Source organism: Drosophila serrata, unplaced genomic scaffold, assembly GCF_035046125.1.
Source record: "Drosophila serrata isolate PLE 108 unplaced genomic scaffold, ASM3504612v1 contig_382, whole genome shotgun sequence".
In the NCBI taxonomy this organism is placed as follows: Eukaryota; Metazoa; Arthropoda; class Insecta; order Diptera; family Drosophilidae; genus Drosophila; species Drosophila serrata.
The window spans coordinates 11,088,240-11,102,888 of NW_028257280.1; the positions used below are offsets into that span (position 1 = coordinate 11,088,240).

General features: G+C 33.4%; 2 protein-coding genes across 2 annotated transcripts; both read left to right on the top strand.

Moving 5' to 3' along the window:
- Window positions 1-392: 392 nt before the first annotated feature.
- Window positions 393-909, top strand: LOC110176551 (larval cuticle protein 65Ab1-like). The gene is made up of 3 exons (XM_086839915.1): window positions 393-410; window positions 497-624; window positions 684-909. The coding sequence occupies exons 1-3, from the start codon at window positions 393-395 to the stop codon at window positions 907-909; spliced, it is 372 nt and encodes a 123-aa protein (XP_086696041.1).
- A 1,795-nt stretch (window positions 910-2,704) lies between these two features.
- On the top strand, window positions 2,705-3,989 carry LOC110176493 (uncharacterized). Its single transcript, XM_020942866.2, has 3 exons — window positions 2,705-2,836; window positions 3,512-3,639; window positions 3,699-3,989. Exons 1-3 carry the CDS (start codon window positions 2,816-2,818, stop codon window positions 3,922-3,924), a joined length of 375 nt encoding a protein of 124 aa, XP_020798525.1. The 5' UTR covers window positions 2,705-2,815; the 3' UTR covers window positions 3,925-3,989.
- Window positions 3,990-14,649: the final 10,660 nt, after the last annotated feature.

A 14,649-nucleotide genomic window follows, 5' to 3' on the forward strand; every position in this document is an offset into this window, starting at 1 on the left:
TCTTTCATTGGTATGCTAAATTTGGAGCATTCTATAGAAAGTGAAATCAAAATAAACCAGTTTTTAAGTATTCACTTTTTTTATTAGCAGTTTTAATGCAAATATAAATTTATATATCACAGGTTTCGTTATAAAGCCAAGGATAACCACAATAATAATTAATGAGAGTTTAAGACCAAAAAAGTGAAAGAGTGAGGTCAAATCCTGTTCTCCCCACTTTTAGCTTTTTAATTGGGGAACCAAAAGTTCCGGTTTTCTATAATTTCGGCTACAACTAGGTAAGAAATATGCCTGATTCGGGATATATGACTATAGGTGCCATAAGCTCTTAAGTTTATAAATTAAGGTGTGCCCCTCAGCAGCTTTAGTATAGCTTGCTAAATTTAACGAACATGGTTTCAACGAAATTTGTAAGAAATACTTGCTTTTTTTAATGAGAACAAATTTATAAATATGTGTCAATATAATGTGTAATTATTCTTATTAATATTCTTAGCTACTCTTCAGTGCCATGTTGGCCATTATGGCCTCGAGCTGCTCAGCGGGTTTCCTGGACTTCATCTTTCCCACAATTATGACGGAATACTACCAGCAGGTGCCCACCAAGGAGGGTTACCGTTTCAAGAAAGTCAAATATAATCCTTTCAAAGATAATTGATAATTATTATTTTATGCCATTCCAGCCTAGAGGAGCCCAATGGCAGCAAACGTGAGGAAATTGGGGTAATCATGAATCCCGGTACCGATAAGGAGGAACTGGTGGTGATGGGTACCTATTCCTCATACGATGATAAGACTGATACCGAGACTATCACCATGTACACTGCTGATAAGAATGGTTATAAGCCACGATATAAAATTAGAAACCGCAAACTAAATGCTCAAACCCTGAAGACTTTAACGCTTTAAGAAGGGATATAATAATGTATATAAAAAAAGGTAAATTTGGAGAAAATGCAGGATTGATAAATGTCTTTAGAGGGTCATGGTTTAATGAATCATTATAAAAACCCTTTCAAGGGTATTATAACTTTATTCAGAAGCTTATAACGAGTGAAGGAATAATTTCCGACCCTATAAATCATATAAATTCTTGATCAACAGCTGAATCAATCTAGCAATGTCCGGTCCAAAAATAAATTTTCAAAAAAATTTTTTTTTCAAAATTTAATAAGGGGTTACATCATTAAAATTGTCAAAAATTGATACAAATTTTAGGTTTAAATTGAGCATGCAGATTTCTATAGCTAATACATACTAACATAGAAAAGCCTTCAGAATTCAAATTAAGGATTTTTTTGGCTTAGTTATGAGGTTTTTCAGCTTTGATTTTTTATATTATTAATATCTATACATATACATAATTTCAAACTGCATGGTTGTATTAATTTTCCTTTCTTGTTCTCTATGTTATAAGTTTATATGTTAATATTAACAACACAATTCAGCTTAGAGTTATAAATGTTGTATTTTTTAAATGGTTATACTTTAGGTTTTCGAAAAAGATTTATGTAGATAAATAAAATATTGGTGATGTCATCTACATTTATTTTTTACGTTATTTAAAAGCATGCGCAGCTGAGCTTTTGTTCATCAACTAAGTTAAGGTGGGATCACAATTTGTTAATGGTCTAAAAGCTCAAGTATGATATCAGTTATTACTAATAACTTATTAGTTATAAATTTTGAAAAAGAAAATATAATAATAGTAATAGTTTGTTAATTTTAGGATGTTTTGGGTGTGTCTTTAGTTGAAAATAATATTAATAATAATTAATTTGCTGTACATTGTTTTCAAAAAAAATTATGAGATTGTTTATTTAAGATAACCTGAATGATCCCCAAAAAAGTCCAATGTTATTCCTGCTTAAAACAATTGTCAAAATACCGCCAACATCAATTTTAGGTTCAGTTTAAAATAGCGAACTCTAACTTTGTGCAAGGTCAGCGACTTATAATGAACTCTAATTTAATTTGTCATCAGTTAAGATCATTCAACCTTATGATGACGGTAAGATTAATGGTTGTTTGTTTTCTTAACTATTGTGGCTCCATTCGAATCTAAAAGTTATCCTGAGTTGGGTTTTATTTCTGGATTTTCCACATTTCAAAAGGATTTTCTTGAAAGCAATGACTAAGTAACATCAATATGTTGCTTGCTTAATTACAAGTAATTACTCATCGTAGAATCATGTAAGAACCGAAGAAAAACCTGATTCATTCGGTAAAAAACCATTGTTTGGAATGAACAGCTGGTGGTGGCTATAGGGGCATCACATTCGAGAGCATCTTATAGAAAGTGAAATCATAATATGACCGGCATAAACTAGTTTTAGTATATTATTAGTTTTTTTTTTCTAATTTGGCAACAGACTAAAATATGCAAATATCATTTTTATAAATCAATGCTTGTTTTAAAGTTTAAAACCAAGGATAACCGGATAATGATTAGAAATGGAATGCAACTAGGCGAGATACTGTTTTTCGGACACCTGTGAAACTATCCATTTTTTTCTGATGATCATTTGACGATTCCTTCGCCACACACGATCTGCCGATATTAACCAAAATCAAAACATAATGGTTGAAAGGCGTTGGTGGCGTCTTATTCGGCATTTTAAGAGGGACTTCGACTGAGACTCGACGCGACCGGTTTTACTCAATAATGGCAGCAACTTAGTAAGAAATATGACTTATCCGCCGTGTGTGTCTGTGTGCTGGACAAGCGCGGATCTATGCAGATCTTAACTATTATAAATTAAGGGGCGCGCTTCGGATGCTTTAGTATAGCTTGGTAACTCCATCGCGCATCAACATGGCCTCCTCAACGAAATTGGTAAGTAGTAGCTGTCCCGTGTCCGAGAACCTACGACCCTGCCAATATCGGCGGCAATATAATTACACTGTTCATGTGTTAAATGTGTTTGTGCTATCTAAATAAAAGCAATTATTGCATGCAAAATATTGATGCAGCTGCTGTTAATGGCTAATCAAGCTTGGCGTTTAGATCGATTGAGTCAAAGTATTTATATTGCCCCCGCACTCCATTGCAAATGTCTGTCTTTAAGGTTTTCTTACCTATTAAACATAAAACTGTTTTAAATTACGAGGAAGTAATTACTGAGTTTTTGGTAGCGTGAGAAGGTAATTTTTGGATTAGTTAAGACTAGTTTTCTCTCTGCAGCTTAGAATTTGTATTCATTAACTAGTTTTATTTCGACATTTCTGGTTTGAAATCATTTAATTTTTATCGCAGAAATTGTAAGCTTAATAGAATGCAAATAAACTAGGCAAACCTCAATTATTGTAGCGAATAACGAATAAATTGTGATAAATGTAATTCTTCTTTTAATATATGATGATGAATTCGCCCAAAAATTAAGTTTAATATTTTATTGTATTGCATTGTATAAGGATTGATAGATTCATAAGTTTAGCTATCTTTTTTGAAATTGAAAATTATTCACATATTTAAATATTAATTATTTGATAATTATTTTATTTTTTTCAGCTTCTCTGCAGTGCCTTGCTGGCCATCCTGGTCGCTAACTGCTCGGCCGGTCTCCTGGACGCTCTTATTCCCAGAGCCATTACGGAGTACTACAGCGGAGCTTCCAGCGAGGAAGGATACCGTTTCGCGTAGGTGTTAACTATTTCTATCAAGGACTAAGTGTAATTGTGTGTATTCCCACTCGCAGCGTCAATGAGCCCAATGGCAGCTCTCGGGAGGAGGTCGGTATGATCCTGAACCCTGGCACCGATAAGGAGGAGCTAGTGGTGATGGGTATGTACACCGTATATGACGAGAAGACTGACACCGAGACCACGACCATGTACACCGCCGACAAGGATGGTTACAAGGCGCGTTATCAGACAAAGAACCGCAAACTGAGCCCCGGTGCTCTGAAGTCCGCTGCCGGATAAGGGGAATCAAGCTGCCTTTTCAGTTGTAAATAGAAGAATAATAAATATGAAAATCAAAAATAAACGTATGTCAAATCGCTGATCTAGTGAAACTGGTTGGCATCTGCCAAGGAATTTCAAATTGGTTCTAGCCAAGATCAAGTTTATTTGATTCAATACCATTGAACCTCACCCTGGATAGACGAGTTTTCAGCATTTTCTATGGCGTAATTCTTTTGACCTTTAAGAAGTCTTTACTTTAGACAAATTAGCAAGTTCTGGTGATGGACGCGACACCCAAAAACAAGTTTCAGTTCAAGAATCTTCGAAGCATTGACAAAAACATTTGCTTTTTATTTGTATGTTAAAATGACACAACACAAGTCATTCTGAAGCTCAAAAGTTAATAAGCGCCTACAACTGAGAATTATGTCTAGACTCTGCAGGTTTAATACACGGCCTCGTGCACGATACTAAAATATATGTTTAATTATTCCTGAAAACAGTAATCAAAGACTCGCATAGGTATTTAGACTGGTTCCTGGAAACAATTAGACCAAAAAACTAGTTTCCGCCGATGTGATACACGATAAATGATAAATGGTGATCCAATGAACTACGTTATATTTATGTATGTATTTCTTTTCGGGGGTTTTTCTAAAGCCTACATCGAAAACCTTGCCTTATTGTTTGACGTGTTTGGTTCGCTTCTGCGGCTGCTTCCCAACCACAAAAATCAAGTTAGCCAAAAAATGTAGGTGGGAAGTTGTTAAGCTCGTCTTCATAATTATGGTCAATTAATCAATTCCATAATGTACGACAGTGGTCACTAAAAATTAAAGTCATACATTTCCATGTAATTACTTGAAGGTCGTTTTGCTATTTGTTACAGCACCACATAAATAAAAGATATAATAATTATTATTAAAGTATAGGTTTATTAACACTTCTGACAGATAGTTTTTGAGAATCGGAAAACAAAATTTATGTTAATTAATTTTTTACATGATAACACGAAGGTCATTGTAATTATTCTTAGAAACGTGTTTTTCTTTGGCTTTTAATGACTTATTAGTAACTAGCTAGTAATTTACATAATTTAAAGTTGCTTTTTCGTTTTTATGTATTTTTTAAATAATTTTTTAATATAAATCATCATATATTAAAATAAGTACAATTATTTATTATCCAAAAGGTTCAGTTACAGAATATAATGTAATATATACATATATGTATAAGTAAGTTACTTTTATGTATCAAGCAGCTTTTGTATTTAAGTTAAAGAGCTTTCGATTAAAGCAAACTCAACTAACGATTTAATAAAAAAATATAATTTCCTAAATTTTGTTTAAATATGAAAATTTCGTTCCTTTTTCAAAAATCGACAAAAAATTGATTTTTTAAATTTGAAAACTGAGTATGCAGATTTGTAAATTTAGTAAAAACTAGCATACAGCAGCTTTCCAAATTAAAATGAATGATTTTTTGACTTAGTTACAAGATTTGTAAACTATAATTTTTTTGAAAAATTGTTTGTTTTTATACCTTTCTGCAGGGTTTTATTATATTAGTCAAAAACCTATAATTGCATCCACAAACGCAGAATGCAGATTTGTTAGTGATATAAAAACTCGCACAGAAAAGCTTTCCGAATCAAAATTAATGCTATTTTGGCTTAATTATGATGTTTGGAAAACATAGATTTTTCAATGAAATTGTATGTTTTTATACCTTTTTTGCAAAATACAATTTCAGTCATACGATTCAAACGCAGTGAAGGAATCATTTCCGACCCTATAAATCATAAATATTCTTGATCAAAATCAAAAGCCAAATCGATTTAAACATGCCTGGAAAGAGATATAAATTTTCAATATTACAAATTTTATGAAGGGTTGCATCGTTAAAATATTATAAAATTGACAAAAAATTAAAATCTTAAATCTTAAATCTCGGTATGCAGATTAGTTAAACTTATAAATCTCAACATTTAAACGTTTTCTAAATTGAAATTAATGCAGTTTTGGCTTAGATATTATCAAATTTCGACTTATAAGGTCTTATAAACTTATTTATGTTTTCAATTCTATTAAGTCTTTAATAAAACATATTAGGGTCTAGAAAACTTTATCCAATAGAAACTAAAAGATATAATGATGATTTAATTAATCGAATTGTAAATTATTTTATTATTTTATAACATAAATAACCTTCAAACTTTGTTTTAACATTTTAGAATCATAATATTGCTTCTACAAATTAACTCTTGATATTGTTATGAAAGTTGTGACTGTCTAGGAAGTTTGGCCAATTACCTACACTTTTAACTTTATTCGACCATCACAAAAGTTGCACTTTCTGACTGGCTTCTCAATTGTTTTTTCAGAGTCCTCCAATTCCTCTTGCATTTTCCTGGAAATGGCAAAAACTTTTGCAACTGTTAGAGAACCGTTTTCAAAGAACAAAGTTTTTTTATCCATATTACATTGAAAAAATATAATAAATTATATAAATGTAATATAAATATTGTAAAAGACTAAGATTAGATAAATATAATAATTTATTTTTTGTTCTTGGTCCTAGAAGTTATTATTATAAATTCCGAATGGAAAAACGAACTCGGGAGAGAGACGCGAGTCTACCAAAGCTTTTTCGTTTATGGTCAACATTGTGTATAGGCAACATTAGTTTAAAAAGCTCACGCCAATTTATGGGAGATCTTAGCACTTGCAGGCGTTCGTTAGAATAAATTATTTGAGTTTAAAGCGCAGTTTATTTGCTTTGATGCACTCTTTTCCATAAACTACCACCAGAATGTGAGTTTTCACTAAGTAATTTAAAAGCTTAATCTTTCTAGCTGTCAGGCAAATTAAGATCCTGCCAGCTCGCTGTTATCATATCCATTCAAAGTTTTTCCTATCTTGCCGTGGCCCTCCGAATAGGCTCAAATTTATGACCATCTTGAGGCAAATTTATGTGGGAACCTTGAAACAATGAACAAAAGAACGACAGACTCACAAAACAGGATAACAAAAAAATATATTAATCGCCTCTGGCCTAAAGTCGAAGTCAGTCATGCGAAGGTTGGCGGTACAGTGAAGCTTTTACAGGGTGGAAATATATTAATAATAGAACTAAATCAGTTTAGCGATGCTGTAAAAGAAGGAAGGAAGAATACCAGTTAAGTTAATAGGAGGTTAATTTTTGCCTGTAAATTGGTATTTATTTAGAATTTATTTATTTATTACAATGGAATATTTTCCTTTCTAGAAATAGTAATATTATTTCGTAGAAAAACCATGATGGCCGCACATACCTAGGATGCAAGGAATTTTCTCGACGTACTAGAAAATATGAAACCGCATAGTGTTTCCTGTGAATAACAATAATACTGCAGTTCGTCGAAAATCTTCTCAACTGATGAAAAATATCATCAGAAAGCTATTCTAGCTATTTAACAGCATTTTTCTGGGAAATCGAAAGCAATAATCTGCTAAGTGGCTTTCCCCTTATCTATATTATCTGTTTTAATTATCCATAATAGAATGCTTCCCATTGTCGCTATGTGAAATCAAGTATACGCCCATTAGCCGCGCAACCGTTTAATGAAATCAAGTATACGCTCCTTGGCCTCGTTATTCCACCCGACATGAGAACTTGAGTATCAAAGTCAAGTGCATAACGATTCCTCTTTATAGATAAAGAAAAGATTGTTGTAGTTTCAATTAAATGAATTTAAGTCGTTGAAAAGGCTGCAAAGGTTGATGGAAGGAGGAAAGCGTACTGTGCACGCAGGAAAAGCAAATGGGAAAAATGAAGTTGAGCTCTTGGCATGGCATTGTTTGCTTTGACATGTTGTCAACAAGCGGGAAGCAGTTGCACTATTTTTGTTAAGGCTCCGTTGGGCACATTATGCTTGAAATGTTTGCACAGCACAGGACACATTTCTCCTCTGCATTATTATCTATGGTTTTAATTTATTTTTTTCTAGTTCGCCGTACGCAGTTATTATTATCAATACTTTGTCCCCTCTATTTTTGGTTTTCCTTTTCACGATGACCTGGATGGAAAAATTCCTCGGAATATTCAGAGAAAATAGGGAAAAGGCTTTGCCAGGACAATACTTAAATAAAAAATGTAGAGCATAATTAAAGAAAGAAAGGCGAGAAAAGGTGGAATGAAGAATCCCAACATAATGCGGTCTTTTTAAGGACTAAGGACTACTGTAATTACGAAGGAATATGAATGAGAGTAGAAGGTTATATTATTATTCAAATTAAGGGTTTCGAAATGTATGTAAGGATGAATGTGGAAAAAATTATACATATATTGCTAAGGTAAGAGGCTTTACTTTACATATATGCTTTACAATTGATATAAGTTTGATGGACTTAATTACTTATATAGTTAATTTTATATTTACATACTTTGGCATTAAATTCATTAAGCAAATATTTGTTGAATATAAAAGAAAGTATCATCTTAATTATTTGTCCTGCATTTTACAGTTTAAATAACTTTTGACATTAAATGCTTTAATCGCGAAATAATTTCCGAAATTAACATCTGCAATTACCGATTGCTGGCTTTTAAAATTACTATAAAATCTAACGACTTTAGTGTACTCTTTATAAATATATTGATAAAATATTTGCAAATATTTACCTGATTTTATTAATTTATTTTTAACTTAAAACAAGGCTGAAACATTTTGTAAATCTCAAAAATAAGACCAAAATGTTCGTTGAATAAACCGAAATCCCCCTGCGAATGGCAATGTTTTATTGCTGAATTTTGCTTGATGTACACACGCTTGGTAAATAAGCATTAAAATAGCTTATGCTCTCGTGCATAAATAATTCAATTACATGCGAGTGAGTCTTGAGTGTTGGCATAAAAAATAAATTGCAATTAATGCTCGTCGATACAAAATCAACGGCCCGAACAGGTGCTGAAAATGGCTTTTAATCATAACGTTAAATGTGCGTGGTAGAAGTCTGAGCCATAGGAGAACGAGGATATTGCATGCAGGATATACATTCAGATTCACATTCACATTTACACTTTGCGGGAAACAACACGTATACGCCGTGTGGGCCACAGAATTGAATTGAAAATCTGGGGGAAATGCAGAGGGAAAGCTATGAAAGCAGTATGAGAATGAAAAGCAACAGCAGCAGCAGCAGCTCAACCAAGTGAAACTCCCTTTCCCGTTTACTTTTGTCCGCATCCCCGAAATCTGGCTTTGTCCTTTGCCTTGTTCACTTGGCTTCCTTAATGGCTCAGTTGGCTTGGCTGTATTCCTGTGCTGAGCATTTATGGCAGCCCTTGTCGAAGCTGGCTTTTTCTGGCTCAGCTTTAGGCAGCTTCCACTGGCGTTGCTAAAAATTTATTAGCCTTCTGATTTATTTCTTCAATTGCATGTCGCACGGTTGGCAAGTCACGGTTTGATATGGGTACGTGTTCCATTTAAAGGTAATTCTAAAGGCATGCCGGAGTTTGGAAAGAGAGCATTTAAAGGAGTTTTAATTGTATTTCGTTTTATTTCAGATGTACACAAATAAATATATACAAATAAGCTTGGGTTTAATAGGTAAGAATATTCTAAATTTATACAAAACAAAAAGAAATGTGACGCAAGGTAAGTTGTTCCTGAAATAACATAAAATTCATATCTAACATTGCTTCATTATTTATAACATGACTTGAAAACTTACCACAAACTCACAATAGTAGTTAAAAACCACATACAATGTATAAATACTAAAAGCTGTGGAATAAATAAATACAAAATTTTATTAAATAAATATGATAAAAATAATATTTACCCTCCACATAAGCAAAGGTAATGGCTTCTACGGTCTCAAAGCCACCGCTACCATCCTGCGAGAATACTATGGTCCAAAAAAAGAAGAAAATATTTATAGTAAAAGACTGGCAGGCCCAAGGGATAATTATGCATTTAATCTGAAAAATAATTAGTCTTATAACATAATTAAAAATTATATAAATGTTAATCTAACCTCCGATTTAGCACAAACCAATATAAGGCCATAAATAGAGTTCACTAATTGAAGGACTATCAGAAATACCCATACTTCGCCGAAGTCTGTTTAGATAAAACAATAACAATTACTAATAATATGGAATGTCATTTATGATTATCTCATACTTATGGCCGTTAGATTGGGACTGAAAATGTTGTCCAGCAGAACCATAGGTAAGAACTTGAAATAATTTATTTAAATTAAATGGTTAATATTTACTTAAAGTTTATAGGATACCCACACAACCATTGGCAATACCAAAAACAGGAAAATATAGGATCACAAATGCTTTACACATTATTTCGAAAGTCTAGCTGGAAATGAAATACAGAGAGAGCTGAGTGGATAATCTTTCTATTAACTAAAGTAAAGTAAGCTATAATGTAAACCATAAATATTATTACACCAATTATTCGTATTGTGTCAGGAGAACGAAATATATTTTCTAATTTATTATCATTACTCATTGTTTTGCTTTTCCATGACCATAGAAATTGGTTTCTATTTCAATCATTATCAATTATCAATTATCAATCTTTCAAGTTGTAAATATAATAAATAATTCAAGCATCCTATTTTCTTTTTTTATCCCTCAATTTTTTTGTTAGAATACTCCTACTCTTAATCTCGCTTCTTGGTATTTATTAACAACTTAGCCGTAACCAGAGCTTCCGTTTGGCCTTGTAGCCTATAAATAAATAATTAGCCTGAGAGTTTAGGCTGTAATTTAAGCACACCTGCAAGGCTCCCACATGACCACTTAAAAATTACCTTTTTTTACATAAATGATGGAGGCTCCTATTATTAACCTCGCTGCCTGGTCGATCAAATGGATTGACATGAACCGACACCCCTATTTATTACGAGGGCGGTAAAAGTCGGTTGGCCAACCTCAAGTGGCGCATGGCAAAGCTTCACTTGTTTCTCGGGAAAAGCCTCTCCCCCGGTTATATTAATAGCGGCAGTCGGAGAATTCTAGGTATTAATTGAATAAAAACCTTAGAATTATTATTTTCCCCTCAATGCTCAAATACTAAAATGTGTCAAGTATTACGAAAATATTCAGTGAATTGCCATTGTGGACAGACTTGCCTTGGTGACTTCGAGACCTTTGGCATGGCAACGCCAAAGAGAGAGACGTTTTAATTGGTCACATAATTATCGACCAGCCTCCGAAATGATCTAATGAAGGACATGAAAATTTAATTACATTTTGGTAAAATTTTGGTAAAAGCCATTCATTGTTGACCAACTTTCTATTGGCCAACGGAGAAAGACTTGAGTGCTGCTTAATTGCAAGGATGCTTTATAAATTATTAACAAACTTGTCTTGTTCCATTTACAGTAAACTGGCGAGCCTAAATTAAAGACTAATTCCTTTGAAATTTAAATACTTTTTGTTGAGCTTTATTTTTGCTTTTAAATAACATATTTAATAACAATATCTAAATATGACTTTCCACTTAAAATTTTGGTAAATTTATTGGGAGTTTCAAGTACTTAGAGACAAGTATTACCTTTATAGTAATTTATTGAAATACTGAATTTACTCTTCAAGAAACTATTGTTTCTCATATTATTTAAATTAATATTTCGTTAGCCATTTATTTTCACATCTATCATTACAAATTAATACATTTCCTGCACAATTTCCTTGCACATGACAAAACTCATCAAAAGTGTCAAGGAAATCCCATTGTCAATATTATTGTATATGCTATGACATCCTTTTGGTTCACTTCCCAACCACATTTGCCATTCTGTTCGTGCTGTGGTCTCTGTGGCCCCATTGCATCTGTCCGTTCTTAAATCTCTTAAAAGTTCTTATTGTTTGCGAATGGCAGGTCCTTAGATTGATAGGCATTTGTAGGGCTTTCGATGCTTAAGCTTATTACTACAGTAATCTGAGGCAAAATATTGTCAAATATGGCCAAGCGATGTGACACGCAGGATTGGGTCGTAATCGATGACTGGGGATTAGATTGAACTCGCACAAAAGCAGGGTAATCTCTTTGACACAGTGGCATATTCTAAAGAAATTGTAGGTAAACACATTGTTCTCCTGGCTTTCAGCCTTAGGGGCTTAGACCTTATGACTTTTGCCAACTCATGTTTATTTAATGCCCGACGACTTTGTTCTTGGCTTTTAGCGCTGTTTGCCCAGGTTTCTGCACGTGTTGGCTTTTCAGTGCCAAAGTCTAATTAAAATTCAGTAAAAGCCTGCGCCACAAAGTGGCCCAAAAAGATGGCCAGCATTGCCCACTAAATACATGTGTAAACACAGATATAGCCAGGCGCCAAAACTGGCCAAGTGCCGAGAATACCAGGTGGGTGTCCATCTTAATGAGTGCGGTGTCAACTCAGCACGTGTCATTGATTAGCCCTCGAGTGCTGGCCAGCGTAATTCCATTTAATATGCATGAGTCGGACACAGTAGGGCTTTCACCGAGAAAAATTGAGAGTAAGTCTATCTAACTAAACTAAACTGCCCCAAATTATAGGTAAGATACAAAAGTATACAAAGCATACATTAAGTTAAGCTTATACCAGTTGGCAATATCTGTATGTTTATAGCATTTTCCCTAATTGAAAGTTATACTTAAGTTAAAGAACTAAAATCAATTTCTTACAGTTTTCCTTTTAGTTTTCTCTCACTGTGGACCTTTTCCTGTTAATAAAACTAATATTTAATATAAATACATGCATTTATATTTCACCATGTGAACAGACAGAAGAGTGGCGGATTCATACAATTAAGTGATTTAGTTATGGCAGCGTTTCTAGTTCAGGAATATTAACTTCTTGAAAGACGTTATTTCTGGTATTACCAGAGAACTTTGCAGAGTTGACCGACAAAGAGTTATTATTCATATATGGTATTTATTTCGTTATATTTGCTGACGTGTGCAGATTTGTTTGGCTAACAATGAATCCTTAGCCTTGGGCTCAAAATCCGGAGTGCGAGTCCGGTTATCGAACTCAAATCCAGGAAGGTTTCTTTGCATATCCCATGCTGGATGTATCTGTGTTTGTTGTGTGCTCCTGGCGACAAGTTCCCTTTTTTGTGGCCATTTCGTGTTTTATCTAAACCCTTCTAGCCGATTACACAGACAGTCGAGAGTCGACAAAGGCAAACGGAAGGAAGTAGCAGACCCGCGGCTAAAATAAAAGCAAAATAAATAAGAAAGGAAGCTAGCTTTGAGGAGACGAAGTGTGTATACCCTTGACCCTTGTATATCTACAAAAACCCTGAAATATGTGTATTCTTGGTATTGTAAAACAACATTTTCATATGCCTATTTATATGCTTATTGCGTTAAGTAAATCAAAGTTATTAAAATTGCATAACTAAGTCAAAAGTGCGTTAATTTAAATTCGGAAAGCTTTTATGTGATAGTTTTTAAAGCTCTAACAAATCTGCATACTTTAAGTTAAAAATTTAAGAAATTCAATTATTATTTTTTTTTTTATTGAAAAAATTCAAAAATTGGTTTTTCGCCCGGACATGACTAGATCGATTCTGCTTTTAATGCAGATTAAGCATATATATGGTTTATAGGGTCGGAAATAACTCCTTCTCTGCGTTGCAGCTTGTGAATGAAATAATATAGGGTATAATAACTCCCAACAGCTAACTTCCTATATATATGTATATATATCCGGCATCTGTCCATTCCTTTATCCCTTTGGCTGATGCGGAAACGTATTTTTGGTTTCCAGTCCGTTTGTTCACTTCACTGAGCCTCAACCTGAAAACGAACACTTGCCATCCCCTCCCTTTGTGGTCCACTCAAAGTTGTTTATTTCGTTTTGGGGTTCAACTTATGCTAATTTCATAAATTTCGTTTTGAGTTTTCCAGTGAATTGCTTTTAGTTATTTAAAATAGTTGCCAGGATAATGTTAGAGAGCGACCATCAGAAACATTTTTGCCTTGACGAATGAGTTGGTTATTTACACAACCACAAGTGGTACACACACTCGCAGCGCAGGCCAAGGGCATTGTTATCCTGCCAGCTGCGTCTGTATAATTGGATGGGTGGAAGTCCTCAACGAGTCCTAAAATATTCATACAATTCTCTTATTAAATCTGTAATTAGGTTGGAAGAATATACTGCACCCACAGTTTGTTCTGTTTGCTACTTTTGATAGTTCGTTTAATTTTTATACATGTTTCTAGTTTTACTACATAACAAATAAATTAAAATAAAAGAGCTTGTCACTTTTTTATCATGCTTTTAAATATACTAACTTTATTTTACAAGAGTATTATATCATTTTATTAAGCTCTCCCTAAAGATTATCTGCTTTAAATTCGAAGGAAAACTTCAAAGAATTAAATAGGAATTAGAAAGGATTATAAAGACACAAGAGTCCCGACTATAAGATACCAAACACTCAGTTGCAAAATTCGTTGCACACCATAAAGCTATAAAGAGGAGTAAAATTAGTCTTACTAACTAATAATGTTGGCAATGTTTTGCAACAGCTTCCAACTCTAATAAATCACTTTATTGCCAATTTATTTCTACAACTACGATGTTTACCTTGGCCATACAATTCTAAGCAATGAAGTTAAATCGCCCAATTTGTACCAAATAATTTCGACATCATGCAGTGGCTATCTTCGGTGCCATCAGAGTGACATGCTCTTCTGGACATGTATGGTGTTTGAGTTGAAATTAATCATTCAACTCTGTT

Coding starts and splice junctions, on each gene's coding strand:
- LOC110176551 (XM_086839915.1), top strand. Junction 625..683: donor AAGGAGGGTTACCGTTTCAA/GAAAGTCAAATA, acceptor ATGCCATTCCAG/CCTAGAGGAGCCCAATGGCA.
- LOC110176493 (XM_020942866.2), top strand. CDS start 2,816: ATGGCCTCCTCAACGAAATTG. Junction 2,837..3,511: donor TGGCCTCCTCAACGAAATTG/GTAAGTAGTAGC, acceptor TATTTTTTTCAG/CTTCTCTGCAGTGCCTTGCT. Junction 3,640..3,698: donor GAGGAAGGATACCGTTTCGC/GTAGGTGTTAAC, acceptor TCCCACTCGCAG/CGTCAATGAGCCCAATGGCA.